At 36.5% G+C, this 16,353-nt stretch overlaps 1 protein-coding gene across 3 annotated transcripts in view; it reads right to left on the bottom strand.

Moving 5' to 3' along the window:
* Positions 1–1,079: 1,079 nt before the first annotated feature.
* Positions 1,080–16,353, bottom strand: part of EIF2AK2 (eukaryotic translation initiation factor 2 alpha kinase 2) — a 36,617-nt gene continuing 21,343 nt past the window's right edge. For 2 of the 3 annotated variants that reach the window (XM_036931626.2, XM_036931627.2), the window contains exons 13-16: positions 14,040–14,168; positions 9,794–9,895; positions 8,735–8,788; positions 1,080–8,658 (exon numbers count right to left, since the gene is read on the bottom strand). In XM_036931626.2, coding sequence (XP_036787521.2) covers positions 8,536–8,658; positions 8,735–8,788; positions 9,794–9,895; positions 14,040–14,168 — 408 coding nt within the window. In that variant the 3' untranslated portion in view covers positions 1,080–8,535. The remainder of the gene's footprint in view (positions 8,659–8,734; positions 8,789–9,793; positions 9,896–14,039; positions 14,169–16,353) is intronic. The other variant, XR_008995882.1, reaches the window with a different exon arrangement.

Raw genomic sequence — 16,353 nt, 5'->3', positions numbered from 1 at the left:
TAATAGCGAAGAAACTTAAATAAAGAATAAGGAAGACTTGTTCTTCCATCAGGCTCCCTAATATATCTCATGAACTGGAGAGAACTGAGGACCTCTGCCCCTCAAGGACAGAGCCCATCTTTGCATGCTGAGACCAGTTAGTTCCCAAGGTGAGAAAACCCACACATGCTCTTATTCTCCCAAAGTCACTCATCAGGTAAGACACACCTCTGTTGAGAGGTGATGAATGAGGTTATTCCCATACCTCTCTCTACCAAGGAGCAAGAAGTTCTCTTCCCTCTATGTATGGATTCAGAGGAGGAGAAAAGTAGTCCCTCAGTAAGACTGATGTTAGAGCCACTGTATTAGCCTCTAACTTAATAGGATCTAATTCACTTGTCTCAAGTTTAAGTTGGGGAGCTTTAAAGAATAATAATACAAGGATTCCACCTCCAGAGATTCTGATGTAATTGGTCACCATGGCCTGAGCATCACTGCTCTTGATTCAATGACACAGCAGAGCTTGAGAATCACTAACTCAACTTCTATGCCTCCACAACATCAGTCATTATGTTTATGAATATAAATACATTTATACAATATTATAGTTCATGTAGTTGGATACTACTATTTAATATTTACTTTTTTATTTAAAATAATACAATTATATTAATAGTTAAAGGAGTATACCTTTCCCTTGGCATTATCGTCAAATCCTTCCCTGTCATTTCAGCCAACTTAATGACATTCAGTCAGTCCCAAAGCCCCTTGGAGTGTTTCAGATGGAATGAGGTAGGAACTGGCTCTTCCCTCCTCTCACTGTGGGGACAACCTACCATCTGCCCAGTAGCCTATGATACTTTGAATATATTCATGAGTAGTCATGCTGAGAATGTGGGAATAAACCTGATGGAACCTGTGACCACCAGGGCTGTCTTCATTTCCAGGCCAAGGGCTACACTTAGGCCTGCCTTGGAGAGCGGGAGACATCCCTCCATTTTTACCCATCAATGGTTAAAAATCCATGCTTTCATATGAGTAAAAACTCATATAGGCCTTTTGTAACTTCATAACTGGGCAATAATGAAAATCATGGGAAGTAAAACATTGAGAAGGATTTTTAAATTTGCTTTTGAATATTTAGAATTTGAAACAGTAAGTTTTAACATTGTCATTTACTTTTGTTCACCATGCTATGTTTATTTTCGAAGTCCTAGTTCTAAAATGCTTCATTTTCTTAATTATAAATCCTGAATACTGGAGCATCTAAATTTCAAAATAGACCAACTTTAATGTACCAAACTGGTTTACCTTAGACACCTTTACTTCAGGTGCTGTTTGCCATTTAACTGTTGAAACGTGAAAGTGAACATTATTACTATTTTGTATTAGACACATTTTGCAGGAACAAGCATATAAAATTCTTAACAATTTTATTCTCCACCAATACAAAAGCACTTACAAAGTTCCTGCTTTATATATGGTAGTACACTCACTGCCTTGGGGTATACAAAAATGAGAGAGCCTGTTCCTGTCTTCCAGAAATTGACAGTATGAGGCAAACTGCCGTTCAGGAATAACTGAGCTCCAAGGCAAACTGGTAAACACAATACTGAAACACCAAACTATGGAAGTTTCACTTGAAGTGTGAGACGGTGGGACACTATGGAAGCAGCATGGACTTTGAGTTCTGAATGTAACTTTAGTAGGCAAAGTTATAAGGAAGAAGTGAAAATATGACCCAGCATTTCCGCTCCTATATTTGATACCTGAAATGAAAATACATATCCACATAAAACTTGTACACCAGAAAATTCATAGTAATGTTGTTCATAACAGCAGGAAAGTGGAAACAACCAAATGTCCATCAACTGATGAATGGATAAATAAAATGTGGTATGTCCATATAATTGAGTATTAATTGGCAATAAAAAGGAATGAGGTGCTAATCTGCTCTACAATGTGATCGAATCTTATAACACACTAAGTGAAAAACACAGGTATTTTATGATTCCATCTAAATGTCCAGAATTGGCAAATCTATAGAGACAGAAAGTAGATAGTGGTTGTCTAGAGTTGAGGGGAGAAGAGGAATGATTGCTGATCAGTACAGCGTTTCTTGTTGGGGTGACAAAAATGTTTTAGAACTTAGGTAGCAATGATTGTACAGTTCTAAATATACTAAATGTCACTGAACTTTGTACTTTAAATGGGTGAATTGAATGGCATGTGAATTATATCTCTTAAAATAAAGCTGTATTAAGGGGAATTTCAAGTAGAAACCATGGTAGAGAGCCCCTGAGTGCAAAAGTCTATTCAGGTTAACACCGAGCTGATCTGTCTGAAGGCCTGTTCAGGTAACAATGAACATTGGCTGCAGAATGGTAGCCTCCAGAGGAGGCTGGCCCTGCCACCTGACTTCAGCCCATTTCAGACTTCTGGCCTTTGGAACTGTAAGAAAACCAGTGTGGGTTGTTTTAAGCCCCCAAGTTTGTGGTAATTTGTTATAACAGCTTTAGGAAACTAATAGTTCTCAATCAAATTAACCTCTAAAAAGCCACACATATTTTAGAGAGATTTTATAATACCTTACAATTTTAACTAGTTTTAGTTAGAGTTTAAGCCAATATACCTACCAACTGCAGTCCCTTCATCTGAGACTGTTCTGAGGAAATGTAGGACTGGGATAGGCAATAGTCACAGATATAAAATCAGACATTAGGCACTGGATTGACATTAAGATATGAAGAGTAAATACTGAAATGAAGATGTCCTCCATGCTTAGTTCTTTAGCCCTCTTTCCTCCATATAATCCCTCACATGGCAATCTCTTGGATTCAAAGTTAAGCATGCATCAGGGTTACTTCTAGCTAACACACACATCACTTCTATGTATGATTCCAGTCCATCCTTTCTCCCAAGTTCCTATCTTGCATTTCCGGCAGTCTGGTCTACATGTTCATCTGAATATGCTGGCAGCACCTCAAACCCAGCATCTCCAAATAAGAACCAGCATTTCACCTCCCAAATGTGCTCTACCTCACCATGCTGACAGATGTATGTGGCCCCACTGTCAGCTTAAATGTTCTAACTAACTAAAAACTGTACAATAGGTAAAAGTGTGAGACAAAACATTTCTCTAAAGTGTGGCTCTTTGGGGCTCGATTTGATTGAGACCTGTATTTCTTTTAATGACATCCTACCTCTGCCACTCACCTTCAAACAAACCTGAAGGCAACCTCTGATGCTTACCTTTTCCTTAACCCTCACATTCAGTTAGTTGTTAACTCCTCTTGGTTCTGCCACCTCCTATTGTTAAGGGCTTCTCAGCCTCTCAGCACTCTGGCCTTTCAGATTTAGCATCTTCCTGCTCCAAACTATTCTAAACACATTGTTCCAAAGTACTGGTTGGGTCACATCCCTGCTTAAAAAACAAAACCACATGTCACTTTTGGAGGTTGGGAGGGCACCAATTCCTTCTAAGAATGAGTGAATATTCCATCTTTCCCATTCAGCTTTAGAGAAAATTTCTTATAGAACAATTGCAGATAAAGGCAAGAGGCTTGCGAGAATCTGAATATCACTATTTTGCAATCTCTAATGAAATAAAGGATCCAGGCAACAATCACCAATGCTTGCTGAAACCATTAGGTGAGAAATTTATAGTAACTAACACCACCAGAGCCCACCAATCAATCTTAGAATCACTGAAAGTGGGGCAACAAGACATGATGTTCTTTATGAAGTGATGCAAAAGAAAGTATACAGCATCACCTATGGGCTATTCTTGGAAAAGTTTTATGAGCCAGGATCAAATCAAGCTTCTAGTTCTAACTAGGCACTACAGGGATACCATAAGTCAAATCGTTAAGTTAGGAAATTCTACAGGGTGTATGATCCAGTTCCTTTCTCAAATAAACAGCAAGAAGAAATTAAAAATGGCTCGATGTGATAGAGTAGAAGAGCCATCAACTAAATGCCTGTTGGATCCTGATCTAAACAAACAGCAAAATTATATTTTTGAAATGAAAACTGAATACAGACTGATTTGTATGATAATTAAGGAAATCTTACTCATTTTGTTGAGTGACAGTGATACTGTGGTTTTGTTGAAATTTTAAACTCTTATGTGTTAGAGATACATTTTTAAGTATTTACAAGTGAAATGATATAATACTTGGGATTTACTTTAAAACACTCCAGCAAATGAAATTTTTGAAAAAGAAGGGGGTAGGTATGACAAGACAGGCAGAATATTGATAGTGGTTGAAACTGGGTGATGGGTACATGGAGTTTCATTATTCTATTCTCTGACTTTGTGTATGCTTTACAAAAAAACAAGAAAAATATAAATAATCTTGAAATGATTCAATATTCCATAATGAAAAGTTAACATGCCAGGAACCTCAAGTTATGTTGAACATTCAAGTGGAAAGTGGACGTTACGTGTTTATGTCACTAGCAAGCGTGCTGGATATGGAGTCTTCGAAAAGCTGGTATTTAGGCTTTTAAATATTTTGTCTCAAACACATATAAATGTGTGTACATATATGTGTGTGTATCCACACACACACGTCTTTGTGGACACACAATCTGCACTGCAAAGGCCCCATGCTCAGAAGTGCCCTATACTTACTTGAACTAGGGTCTCAAATTTTCATTTTGCATTGGGTCCCACAAATTATGCAGCTGACCATACACATACCAAGATACATGTATGTGTGTACACGTATATAAGCTAACTATAACATCAACAGAAAATGTTTGTGAAGTGTGTGTGGTGATACATATATGTATTTATGCTAAACGCATGTTTACTTAGTGTAAATATGTGTGGTTAGTGATAAAAATTTCCTAGAAAGTCTGTTTCTAGTGAAGCAACTAGGTCACAATAGCTCTTTCAAAATCTCATTTCAATTGGCAAATAAGATCCCTGGCCTTTGCCCTTTCCCCCTCTGCTCTGATTAAAAGGATACTTTTTATTTACTATTCCTTTGAGGCTGAGAAAAATATATACTCACAAATAAATAAAATCTTCCAAGAGATGCTGTATTTATTTCATAATAGAAATATTAAAATGAAAGGTAAAATAAAGCTACATTCTCACTAATTTGCCATGTTTTTCTTTTGAGCATATAGCCTTTTCATTAAATCCAGATAATACTGGTTTTTAAAGATTTCTCTCCTTCCAGAAAAATTTTGAATCTACAGAAAAGCTCAAAGACTAATATAAGAAACACTTCTATACCCTCCACCTAGATTTATCAATTGTTCACTTACCAATATTTTGCCCCATTTGCTTTCTCTCTCTCTAGATTTTTTCTAAACATTTGAAAGTTGCAAATATCATGACACTTCACTCCTAAATATCTCTGCATGCATTACCTAAGAATAAGACATTTTCCTGCATGACCACAATATCATTATCACACCTAAAAAGTGAACAATTATTCCATAATGTCATCTAATATGCAGTCCATATTCAAATGTTCTCAATTGTTTCATAAATGTCTTTCATAGCTATTTCCTGGGTTGTTTTATTTTTTTTTATATTCAGGATACATTTAAAACAACATGGATAGATCTAGAGGGTATTATGCTCAGTGAAATAAGCCAGGTGGAGAAAGACAAATACCAAATGACTTCACCCATTTGTGGAGGATAAAAACAAAGTGAAACAGAAGGAACAAAGAAAGCAGTAGACTCATAGACATGGGAGAAGGGACTATGGTTGGGGAGGGAGAAGGGAATTAAGGGGCACTATAATTCACAATCACAACATACTTAGGTCACTGGGATGGTAGTACAGCACAGAGAATACAATTAATGACTCTAACATCTTACTACATTAATAGACAGTGACTGCAATAGAGGGGTTGAGGTCTTGATAATATGGGCTGAATGTTGAACCACAGTTTTGGGTCTGTGAAACCATCATAAGATTGTATATCAATGATACTTTAATAAAAAAATTCAGGATACAATCAAGATTCAAGTGATGCATTTGGCCATTCTTTCTATTCTCTTTATAATTTATGATACTTTTTGAGAAGCCTAAGTTAATTATCTTACAGAATGACTTCATTCAGGATTTTTCTAATAATTTCCTCATGGCTAAATTCCAGTTAAATGCTTGGGCAAGAAAACTAAATAGGTGATAATGTGTAATTCATACACATCAGTAGAGGCATAAGGTTAGGCCAACCCACCTTTGGTGACACTAAATTTGATGACGTGGTTCTTGCAGTGACTATAAGATCTTTCCATTTTCTCCTTTGTAACTGATATAGCACCTGCGGGATTATATTTAAATACTTGTGAAGATCCTGTTCCTGAACCTTTCATCCCACAGTTTTAGCATCCATTGATGAGCCTTGCCTTGATAAAACACTGCATCAGGAGATGAAAACCGTATCACTTTTAGTAACACTTCATAGAAATAGCCATAAATCTTTATGAAATCATATTTTTAATTAATGTATCATTGATATACACTTATGAAGGTTTCATATGAAAAACAATGTGGTTACTACATTCACCCATATTATAGAGTACCCCCCATATCCCACTGCAGTCACTGTCCAACAGTGTAGTAAGATGCCAGACACTACTTGTCTTCTCTGCTACACTGTCTTCCCTGGAACCCCCCATACCATGTGTACCAATCATAACACCCCTCAATCCCCTTCTCCCTTCCTCCCCACCTGCTCTCCCCCACCCCTCCCCTTTGGTAACTGCTAGTTCCTTCTTGGGGTCTGTGAGTCTAATGCTGTTTTGTTCCTTCAGTTTGCTTTGTTGTTATACTCCACAATTGAGGGAAATCATTGGTATTTGTCTTTCTCTGCCTGGCTTATTTCACTGAGCTTATACCCTCTAGTTCCATCCATATTGTTGTGAATGGTAGGATTTGTTATCTTCTTATGGCTGAATAGTATTCCATTGTGTATATGTACCACATCTTCTTTATCCATTCACCTACTGATGGACACTCAGGTTGCTTCCATATATTGGCTATTGTAAATAGTGCTGCGATAAACATAGGGGTGCATATGTCTTTTTGAATCTGAGAACTTGTTTTCTTTGGGTAAATTCCTAGGAGTGGAATTCCTGGGTCAAATGGTATTTCTATTTTTATTTTTTTGAGGAACTATCATTGAAATTATTTTCTTTTACTGTGATTTTTCTGCTTAGCCTAAACTTGGCTCATCTTAAAAACTGTAAAGTTACATGACAGTTTTGGAATGGTAGTTGTCTGTTATAAAGTTTAAATCAACCCTCAGGTTCTTCTAAGATGCAGCCCAATTATCTTCTGGCATTCCCTACAGCAGTTCTGGGAAACAAACTAGTGTATCCAATGGTTCTTTCCAGAACTCATGTCCCTTTCTCAGATTGCCCACATGGTCTCCTTTCTGCTCATCTAAATCTCTCACCTACTTGGAAGTCTCACTGGAATGTCACTTCTCAGCACCGTGCCATGATACCTCCATAGAAAGTGATCTCATCCCTCCAGACAATTTTCTGTCCTTAGCTACTGCCTTAAAGCATGGTTACCATCTCTTTAAAGTGATCATTAGAATTGATACAGGATGTATTTTTGAAAAAAAAAAAAAAGAGATTACGATGTAGTAAACACTAGTGGACTCAACATCCAGTTTAAGAAAAAAGGTAATTGTTACCTTTGAAGTCCATTTCCCAAATAACATCACTCCTGTCCCTCCTCAGAGATAACCACTATCAGAACTTAATATCTTTTATTCCCTTCCTTCCCTTTATTGTTTTAACTACATTTGATTGGATTAACAAAATTACTTCATTTAAAATGTTCTGGAACTTTATATGAATGCAATCATTCTGTATGTATTTTCTGTAACCTGCGGTGTTTTCTTAACATTATGTTCCTGAAAGATGTATTGTTTTATGGCACTTAGCTGTAATTCATTTATTTTCACTGCTATATAAGTATTCCAAAGGGTGAATATAATACAGTCTATGTACCCATTCTTCCTGTGATAGACATTAGCATTGTTTCCTGTTTCTTGGCTGTCTTAAACAGGTTTTCCATGAACATTCTTGTAGACATGTATGTAAGATCAGAATTGATGGCTTTGAGGGTACATAGACCTTCAATGTTACTTAGACAATCAACACCAGATTATTTTCCAAAGTGGTTGTGTATCACTTATTTTTTTATGGATACTGTATTTCTTGACTGACTTGTTGAGAGCTATTTAGGACAGGGGAAGATCTTATATTTTGTGACCTAGAAACAGTGAATGTATGATCAACATCTATTAACTGATTAATTCATTAATTGACATAAAAAAGAAAATTTGAGGGATTTTCCCTCCCATCTTCTTAATAAGGAGATGATCCAGGAAAAAGTCAAATTTAAGAAGGTTTTGAAGTAAAAAAAAAATGCAAACCTTTCTGTAAATTTAGTAAAAAATTAAGAGCAAAATTAAAATAGAAGATAAACACCATTGATATTCCCTAAAAGATTTTGAACAATTACAGAAAAATCAAATATCAGAAGCAGGATACGTTTATAGAAGCCCTCTAATATGTGTTTAGTTTCTTTTTCCCAGTAACACTCTTCCACTCCTCCAAAGTCTTCAGAATTTTAGATGCATTAGGTCGTTTCTTGGGGTCAGATGAGAGTAATTTTTGTAGAAGAATTTTCTGTAATGATAAGTAAGAGTCAATACAAAGAAATAAAGCAAAACAAATAAAATGTTGGTTATTTTCAAGTGCTTACTTCTTTATAATCATATACATCTGGGAAGATACCATTCCTTAAATCATTAAAAACCTGAAAAATAAAACATATATTCATTAGGAAATTATTCACTTAGGAGAAAAAATAAACTTAGGAAGCACTAAAAGTTGGATATGCCCCAAATCTAGGATATTACCAGGTCTTTGAAAAATCTCTTTAGCCAAGAAGCAGGCAGGACACCCCTTCCCCACCCACCCCCTCCAATAACCATCCTTAACATTACAACACATACTGAAGTGTTAAGAGCATCATATGCATTATCTCCCTTTATCCTTTGTGGAACCCTGAGATAGGCATTTTCATTATCCCTGTTTGGGAGAGAAGAAGGCTGTGATTCCAGTCGAGTTCCCTGTACTGAGCTTCAGACTAGGCTATCCAGTTGCCTAATGCCTTCAGTGCCTCCACAAGTCCGTATTCTTGCCTTAATTTAGCCCCAACATGTTTTTCCAGTGCCATTAACCACCACTTCCTTGTAACTTACATACTCCAAAAATAAAGGATACTGCCTGCTGTTCCCACAGTCTGCATACTCTCCTCTCCAGGCTGGAATCTCTATTTTGGATTATTAGAAACCAACCAATCCTTCAGAGCTCTGCTGAAATGCCTCCATGAAATCTAAATCCTACAGCCCTCTTAGCTGCTTCCATAAGCCTTCATGCCTTCTCCCAAAACATTTATAGCATTCTCTTACATTATCTTCTAGATTATGAGCTCCCTGAGAACAAGACTTAATCATTTTTATAACATTGCAGCACTTTGCACAGTCTTATACAAAGTGGGCAATCAGAATTTTACTGTCTCAAATAGGAAGAAACAGCAACAGTTTGATGAGATGCATGCAACTTCCAAAGACAAAGTTTCTGATCCTTAAAGTTTCGGTTGCCCCAATTTGAAAGAGGTAAAATCCACATTTCATCGGCAGTCAACACTAATATGTTCAAGCCTATCCTTTCATTAGGACAATAACTATATGTAGTGGCATCTAGAGATGACAGCTAATAATTTTTGTTACTATATTCTTTCTGGGGGATTATCTACCTTGTATGTTTCCAAAACAGTGGTACATATGTGAAGTAGTTCTGCAAGAATTAGCCCCAAAGCAAAGAGGTCCACTTCATTTCCATATTCTTGTGAAGAAATCTATAAAGGGACCAAAATATAACCACATTTGTTATTCACCTTCTGATATATAAACATTCATACCTCTGAAGCCAAAAAAGTTATTTGACCAAAATAGCTTGTATCATATAATTATGTATGTTAGCAAGATCTGTGCAGTCTGACTGCCCAGGTTCAAATCTCTGTCCCAATATAGTTGAATCACCTGTGTTAAATTAGCCATCAATGTGGCAATAATCCCATAAAATGGGGATAACAACAGTTTCAACCTTAGAGTTTGTGCAGTTAAATGAGATGCAGCAGGTGAAGCAGTTAAAATAGTCCCCAGGAAATGACTCGCATGCAAATGTTCATAGAAGATTTATTCATAATATTCTATAACTGGAAGCAATCCAGGCATCCATCAACAGGAGAATGGCTTAAGAAACTGTAATATATACACAGTGGAATAGTACTCAGCAATAAAATGGAATAATCTAATGGCACAAGCAACAATGAGAGTTTCTCCACAGACATTACTTTGCATGAAATAATCAAATGCAAAAGAGTACATAAAGTATGATTCCATTCATATGATGCTCAAAAACAATGAAAACTCATCTACAGTGATAGAGACCAGGGCCCTGGTTGCCTCTGAGCAGTGGGGAGGAGGGACTGACTGCAGAGGGCCTGAGGGAATTTTCCTGGGTAAGGAAATGTTCTACATTTTCATAGGTTTGTGCTTTTGCCAAAACCATAAATGTACATTAAAGATCTGTGGATTTTATGATGTACAAATTATCCTCAATAAAAGTTTTTGCAATGTAAAAATCACCAAGAAGATTAAAAGTATAATGATGAAGGACTTTTTAGAAAATAGTCTTAGGGTGACAATATAGGATACTGGAGATATTTAATAAAGGGGGAATTATAAGGGAGCCATTTGCCTCCTGTCTTCTACCTGAAGACTCCACAAAATACTTAAATGATATTTTTATGCCAAATGATCCCCAAAGGGGAGAGATCAGTTCCCTCTCCGTTCTAGACTCTCAAACCATCAAAAAGATTAAAAATAGACAATAAGCAATCAACAACAAAAACTCTATCAGGGTATTGAGTCTATATAAGACAAACACAAATCAACAGCTCTCCAACCATATTCATAACAGCAATATTCATGATACCCAAAAGGTAGATGCAACCCAAGGATCCACAAATGGATGAACAGATCAATAAAATGTGATATTAGCCATACAATGGAACATTACTCAGTCTTAAAAAGGAAGTTGACACATGCTACAACATGGATAAACATTATGCTGAGTGAAATAAGCCAGTCACAAAAGGACAAATACTGTATGATTCTACTTATATGAGACACCTTTTTTTTTACCATGCAAGAAAACCTTTACTGAACATTTTGAACAGCTATTGAGAAATGAGCTATTCAGCTATTTCTGAAACTGGTAATTTCTAAACTTAAATTGGGGCAAATGGCTAAGAGTGCAGAGTAATGCCATCACTGGGCCCTAAGAATGCAAGACTGAAAAATTAACAGCCACCCCTCAGACGCTTAGAGACAGAAAGTGGAAGGGTGGTTGCCAGAGGAGAATGGGGAGCTGTTCAATGGGACAAGCTTTGCAGGAATTCTGTTAATGGATGGTGGAAATAGTAGTCCAACAACATGAATGTACATAATGCCACTGAACTGTACACTTAAAAATGATTAAGATGGTAAATTTTATGTGTATTTTACCACAATCAAAAGTAAGTATATTTTAAAATCAAATGCCTCACTAATAACCAATTAGATACAAGGAATCTCATTTTAATAGCAAAACACATGTATTAGTATAAAGCTTGTATAGTCTCATTTTAATAGCAAACACTCGTACAGTAATCAGGGAAAAGCCTTAAAAAATGAACAATCTTCATAAAGGAAAATATTATACAACTTCCTTGAAGAACAAAGTAAAAGAAAAAATGAAATAAAAGTGGCCTTGAGGTAGGGTGTATTATTGCCTCCGATAGTGCACTGGTCTCCCAGCGAGAGCATGATGCTTCCCACCTTTTTACCTCGAGCCGGGCTGTGCAGTTTGCTCTGGGGAATGATGTTTAGTGATGTATGCTACTGCTGAGCAGTCTGTTAAACTCATCACATGGTATAGCCATTGCTTTCTGCTATGAGGACAGCAAAGATCCAGACAGGGTTCTTCCTTCAGCCTAGGTTCTGGGATGAAGGAGACAATGGAGCAAAACTACTGCCAGACTGCAAGCCAACACTCATGTGAACAAGAAATAAGCCTTTAGCACTTTCTGTGCCACTATAAAATCAGAGGTTATTTGTTACCATAGCCATAGCTGGCTAAAGCTAACTAATGGAGGACTTGAATAAATGGGAGAAACACGAATTTCTTGGAGAAGTCTGAAATAAATACATAAAGATGTCAATAGCCCTCAGTGGAATCCTTAAATTTAATACAATTCCTATTAAAAACCTCAACGCCAATTATGGAACATGACAAGCTGACTCTATAGTTTATTTAGAATAGTAAATGTGAACACGGGGAACATTTTAAAATTGAATGGGAGGTCTTGCTGTCCAGATATTAAAACATATATTGTAATGGTATAATAATTAAAATAGTATGATATTAAGGAGGAAATGACAAAAATAAATTACACAGGATAGAGTCCAGAAACAGATCCATGAATGTGTGGGAATTTCATGTACGATAAGATAGCATTTTTTATTGTGTTAAAATATACATACATAAAATTTACCATTTTAATCATTTTTATTCACACAATCCAGTGGCATTTAAGTAACCTCACCGAGTTATGTAACCATCACCACTATGTATCTCCAGAACTTTTTCTTCATCTCAAACAGAATCTGTGCCCATTACACAAAAACTTCCCATTCTTCCCTCCCTTAGGCCCGGGTAACTTCTATTCTACTTTTTGTCTCTATGAATTTTCCTTAAAATAACAGCTTAAATGGTGAATTTTTTGATACATAGTGGTGGGGCCATTGTTTATCCACACAAGAAAAATCAAGTCACATCCCTTCCATGCATATATACCAAAATTAATTCAAGTTAGTCTGAGGTATTATTAAAAACACAAAATATTTTTACCATCCTGTAGTCAAAAAGACCTGAAAAATAAAACTGAGAAACCCAATAGCCATGAAGAAAATACTAATAAATGTGACCCCTTGAAAGCTTCTATGCTACCTTATAAACAAAGAAATAACAATTTACAATCAAGGAGAAATTTTCATTAATAGTTAACAGATACAGAATCGATATAAAAATATATAATGATTCCTTACAAATAAATTAGGAAAAAATAATGTAAATGAGAAAAATGAGGAAAGAGCATGAAAAGAGACTTTGCAGAAAAATTGTGAGTAAATGCATGTGAAGATTGCCTATCTTGCTGAAAACCTGGAAATTGCAAATTAAAACAACAAGCTATTCCTCATTCCAAAAATGTAGTCTGATAGCACCCTAGTCTGATAGAGACAGAGGAAGCAGCATTCTCCTATGCTCTAGCAGGAGAGCATAGTAGAATCAGATTTTTTAGATGACAACTTCACAGTATTTATCAAGTTTGAAATGCACCTGTCATTCTACTCAATAATTCCACTTCAAGGAATCTATCATAGATTACCATGGGAATCATTGTTCTTAGACTCAAAGATAAGGAGGAAGACATATAACATGTTTGTAAATGTAAAAAGCTGGAAACAACCTAAATCAATGCCCATCCATAAGGAAACAAATTATGACACAGCTATACTTTGGCATACAATACAGCTTTTAACAATGATGTGCTAGATCTATTTGTACTGATAATGGAGAGATTACAATACATTGTTGAGTGGAAAAAAATCAAGTCACAAAGTAACATTATAGTATCCTTGTGAAAATGTATATATATTTTTATGCAAAAAACTGTGTATATATACATTTGTGTTTGTATATTTTTATAACTCAGAAAAAAGGATAATAAACTCTATGAGAAGAGTAAGAATAGAAAGGAAGGTTAAGGGGGCATTTTTCATTTTTATTCTATGTATTCTGTGCTGTTTTAATTTATAACAAGTGTCTGTTGTTTTTCTAATTAAAAAACATGAAAGAAGTAGAAAATATATAGACAAAAAGGAAGGGGACCTCACCTGTTCTGGGCTCATGTATCGAACAGTTCCCTTATTACCCGTCCGCATTCCATCACTCTTCTGGAATGTTACAAGTCCAAAGTCTCCAATCTTTATTTGATTTTTATCTACTAAAAATATGTTACCCGGCTACAGAAAACAAAAACAATATTTAATTTATAAGTACCAATTTGATGGATGGTTATCACATATCCAAATCATATGCAGCAACAGCTACCATTATATTTACTTGCAACGCATTTACCCTTACACAGATTTCCATAAATCAGGAAATTTAATATCAAAGATCTTTAAAATGCCAGCTGAGGAAGTAAAGACTTTGTTGTCAGCAGAGAAAGCTTGGGGCATAGCTGCCTTCAAATGTCTCAAGAGCTGTTAAGTGGAAAGTGGATTCGCTCTGTCTGGTCCCAGTGGATGGATCCAGGACTAGACGGTGGAAATGACCAAAGATTTGCTTCAACACATCCTAATATATTAATAGGGTGGTCCAAAGAATGGGAGTTCCAGAGTCCCCTGTCTTAGGAAGTATTCAAGATAGAGCTGGACACCCAATGGGTATCAATGTTGGAAATATGAGTACAGGATTTGATGCAGATCTTAAGATGCCCTTAAGATCTCTTCTAATTTTGAATTTCTCAGATGGGTCTCTTCCCATTAATGCTGCAGGATACCCGGTGCAGAATTTCTCCTGGGGCCTTTCTTTTTTTTTCTAATTTTCTTATAAAGGTATTATTGATATACACTCTTATGAAGGTTTCACATGAAAAAACAATGTGATTAGTACATTCACCCATATTGAGGCCCCCACCATACCCCAATGCAGTCACTGTTCCATCAGTGTAGTAAGATGCCACAGAGTCACTACTTGTCTTCTCTGTGCTACACTGTCTTCCCCATGAACCCCCACAGCATGTGTGCCAATCATAATACCCCTCAATCCCCTTCTCCCTCCCTCCCCACCCGCCCTCCCACACCCCTCTCCTTTAGTAACCACTAGTCCCTTCTTGGAGTCTGTGAGTCTGCTGCTGTTTTGGTCCTTCAGTTTTGCTTCAATGTTTTACTCCACAAATGAGGGAAATAATTTGGTACTTGTCTTTCTCCACCTGGCTTATTTCACTGAGCATAATATCTCCCAGCTCCACCCATGTTGTTGCAAATGCTAGGATATGTTTCTTTCTCATGGATGAATAGTATTCCATTGTGTATATGTACCACCTCTTCTTTATCCATTCATCTACTGATGACACTTAGGCTGCTTCCATATTTTGGCTATTCTAGATAGTGCTGTGATAAACATAGGGGTGCATATGTCGTTTTGAATCTGAGAAATTATATTCTTTGGGTAAATTCCTAAGAGTGGAATTTCCGGGTCAAATGGTATTTCTACTTTAGTTTTTTGAGGAACTTCCATATTGCTTTCCACAATGTTTGAACTAGCTTACATTCCCACTGGCAGTGTAGGAGGGTTCCCCTTTCTCTGCATCCTTGCCAGCATTTGTTGTTCTTAGTCTTTTTGATACTGGCCATCCTAACTGGTGTGAGGTGATATCTCATTGTGGTTTTAATTTAAATTTCCCTGATGATTAGTGATGTGGAGCATCTTTTCATGTGCCTGTTGGCTATCTGAATTTCTTCTTCGGAGAACTGTCTATTCATATCCTCTGCCCATTTTTTAATTGGGTTATTTGCTTTTTGGTTGTTGAGGCATGTGTTGTTTTTTTTTAACATTTGAAGGTCTTTTATTTGCCTATTGTCTTTACAGACTGCCTAGAAATAATTGATCATGTTCACCACTAAGTATGCACATGGGCTAACTGCCGTGTATTTTACAGTTGGGTAGTAGGGCTTCAGAAAAGAAAATCTGAGATGTTTTGCTTTACTTAAGATCTCTGTAACTGAGACTGGGGCCAAGGTTCATATTTTTTTTTTTTTTTGGTGTCTAACTTTTTTATTTTTGTTTTTATTTTGTTATCATTAATCTACACTTACATGAAGAACATTATGTTTACTAGGGTTCCCCTTTCACCAAGTCCCCCCCACATGCCCCATTACAGTCACTGTCCATCAGCGTAGTAAGATGCTGTAGAATCATTACTCATCTTCTCTGTTGTACAGCCCTCCCCATGCCCCCCCTACCTTATACATGCTAATCATAATACCCCATTTCTTCTTCCCCGCCCTTATCCCTCCCTTCCCACCCATCCTCCCCTGTCCCTTTCCCTTTGGTAACTGTTAGTCCATTCTTGGGTTCTGTGATTCTGCTGCTGTTTTGTTCCTTCAGTTTTTCTTTGTTCTTATACTCCACATATGAGTG

Source organism: Manis pentadactyla, chromosome 2 (genome assembly GCF_030020395.1).
Source record: "Manis pentadactyla isolate mManPen7 chromosome 2, mManPen7.hap1, whole genome shotgun sequence".
Lineage (NCBI taxonomy): Eukaryota > Metazoa > Chordata > Mammalia > Pholidota > Manidae > Manis > Manis pentadactyla.
Note: the sequence above shows the minus strand (reverse complement) of the source record. Positions and strands in the feature narration are given on the sequence as shown.